This window comes from Sprattus sprattus, assembly GCF_963457725.1.
Source record: "Sprattus sprattus genome assembly, chromosome: 14".
NCBI classification, from domain to species: domain Eukaryota; kingdom Metazoa; phylum Chordata; class Actinopteri; order Clupeiformes; family Clupeidae; genus Sprattus; species Sprattus sprattus.
Genome location: NC_137912.1, coordinates 851,672 through 854,171, shown reverse-complemented (window position 1 = coordinate 854,171; position 2,500 = coordinate 851,672). Strand labels below are relative to the sequence as shown.

Below are 2,500 nucleotides of genomic sequence, written 5' to 3'. Positions count from 1 at the left end.
TGTGTGTGTGTGTGTGTGTCTTACCTCTCTATAGAGGAGCCCACTAGAGGTGGCTGGAGTTGAGCCCGCTCTGCTGACGTTGGCTGCCGTGCATTCTGGGTAGTCTGGGTGGTCACATGGAAGAGTGTGATGAGGATTAAAACAGTGAAACTACATACAGAGGATGTACACTACACACACACACACACACACACACACACACACACACACACACACACACACACATCTCTCTCTCACACACTAAGACACACACACACACACATCTCTCTAGTCTAAGTGGTGACATGAAAGAGTGTGATTAGGATTAAAACAGTGAAAGAGTGTGATTAGGATTAAAACAGTTAAACTACTGGAGCAGAAGGACTGAGTTTATAATATATATATCAGATGAGTTTATAATATATATATCAGATGAGTTTATCAGATGATAAACTGAGTGTATAATATGTATATCAGATTAGAAGATGAGTTTATAATATATATATATCAGATTAGAAGATGAGTTTATAATATAAGTATCAGATTAGAAGATGAGTTTATAACATAAATATATCAGATGATATATATATATATATATATATCAGAAGAGAAGCAGAGTTTAAAAAAGACATATAGATAGATGCGAAGATGAGATAATAATATATATATATCAGATTAGAAGATGAGTTTATAGAGGTCCGATAAGAAGCCAAAGCGCTCAGATAGGAGTGCTTTAGAAGGCAGTAACAGATAGGAGTGCTTTAGAAGGCAGTAACAGATAGGAGAGCTTTAGAAGGCAGTAACAGATAGGAGTGCTTTAGAAGGCAGTAACAGATAGGAGAGCTTTAGAAGGCAGTAACAGATAGGAGTGCTTTAGAAGGCAGTAACAGATAGGAGAGCTTTAGAAGGCAGTAACAGATAGGAGTGCTTTAGAAGGCAGTAACAGATAGGAGTGCTTTAGAAGGCAGTAACAGATAGGAGTGCTTTAGAAGGCAGTAACAGATAGTAGTGCTTTAGAAGGCAGTAACAGATAGGAGTGCTTTAGAAGGCAGTAACAGATAGGAGTGCTTTAGAAGGCAGTAACAGATAGGAGTGCTTTAGAAGGCAGTAACAGATAGGAGTGCTTTAGAAGGCAGTAACAGATAGGAGTGCTTTAGAAGGCAGTAACAGATAGGAGTGCTTTAGAAGGCAGTAACAGATAGGAGTGCTTTAGAAGGCAGTAACAGATAGGAGTGCTTTAGAAGGCAGTAACAGATAGGAGTGCTTTAGAAGGCAGTAACAGATAGGAGTGCTTTAGAAGGCAGTAACAGATAGGAGTGCTTTAGAAGGCAGTAACAGATAGGAGTGCTTTAGAGGATTTGGTGTTTTACAGAGGGATTAACGAAAGGATCCATTCTACTACACACACACACACAGTATTGCAACACACGATAACCCTAACACACACATTGACCCTAACACACACGCTGACCCTAACACATACAATGACCCTTACACACATTGACCCTAACCCACACGCTAAGCCTAACACAAACACTGACCCTAACACACACGCTGACCCTAACACACACACATTGACCCTAACACACACGCTGACCCTAACACATACAATGACCCTTACACACATTGACCCTAACCCACACGCTAAGCCTAACACAAACACTGACCCTAACACACACATAGTTCCCCTAACACAAACCAACCCTGATGTGCACTAACTGGTCACCGATGCAGTCAGACGGCAATTATACCCTAGAGCACTGGGCTGGGGTTGATATCTGGGATTATACCCTAGAGCACTGGGCAGGGGTTGATATCTGGGATTATACCCTAGAGCACTGGAGTGGGGTTGATATCTGGGATTATACCCTAGAGCACTGGGTTGGGTTTGATATTTGGGAGGGTGGTGGACAGGAGTTACGTCTCAATTCTATTAAAAGTAATATAGCTGTCTTACTACCTTGGTGTCTCGTCAAGACAGCTGTCTTGCGCAAGGTTATTTTTAAGGGTGAGATATCTAAAAAAAAACGTTGTTTACGAACGTTCTTTTATTATAGCATGAACCATAACACGTGGCGTTGGTATGCTGAAAGAACGTAGGTTACTTAATTAGCTCACTTAGCTACCTTACGTAACGTTCCGATGTTAGAAAGTTGGCTGACTGACGCCTCGCAAATCACATCAACCAATATTGATGGTTACAATGATGGTGTTATCGGATAGTGCTACATCCGTGGTACCTTGAAAAATGACCATTATACGACGTAATTTAAGGTATCTTATAACCCTGAAGAAAAAAATTAAGCGAATTGGGACGGTCCTTCCTTCTCTGATTTAAGAGAGGAAGGTAGTAAGACAGCATTTTAAGAGAACTGAGACGCAGCGAGGGACAGGGGTCTGGGGTACCTGGGGGGGTGGGGGGTCTGGGACAGGACGGGGGGGGGGTCTGGGGTACCTGGGGGGGTGGGGGGTCTGGGACAGGACGGGGGGGGGTCTGGGGTACCTGGGGGGAGGGGGGGGG

General features: G+C 43.0%; 1 protein-coding gene across 1 annotated transcript in view; it reads right to left on the bottom strand.

Annotated features, from left to right (window-relative positions):
• LOC308375239 (serine/threonine-protein kinase WNK1-like) overlaps window positions 1-2,500 on the bottom strand; it is a gene marked incomplete at its 5' end in the record, with an annotated part of 89,485 nt that overhangs the window by 29,055 nt on the left and 57,930 nt on the right. The window contains 1 exon segment of the mRNA XM_080851331.1: window positions 25-104. Within this exon segment, the coding sequence (XP_080707457.1) occupies window positions 25-104 (80 nt within the window).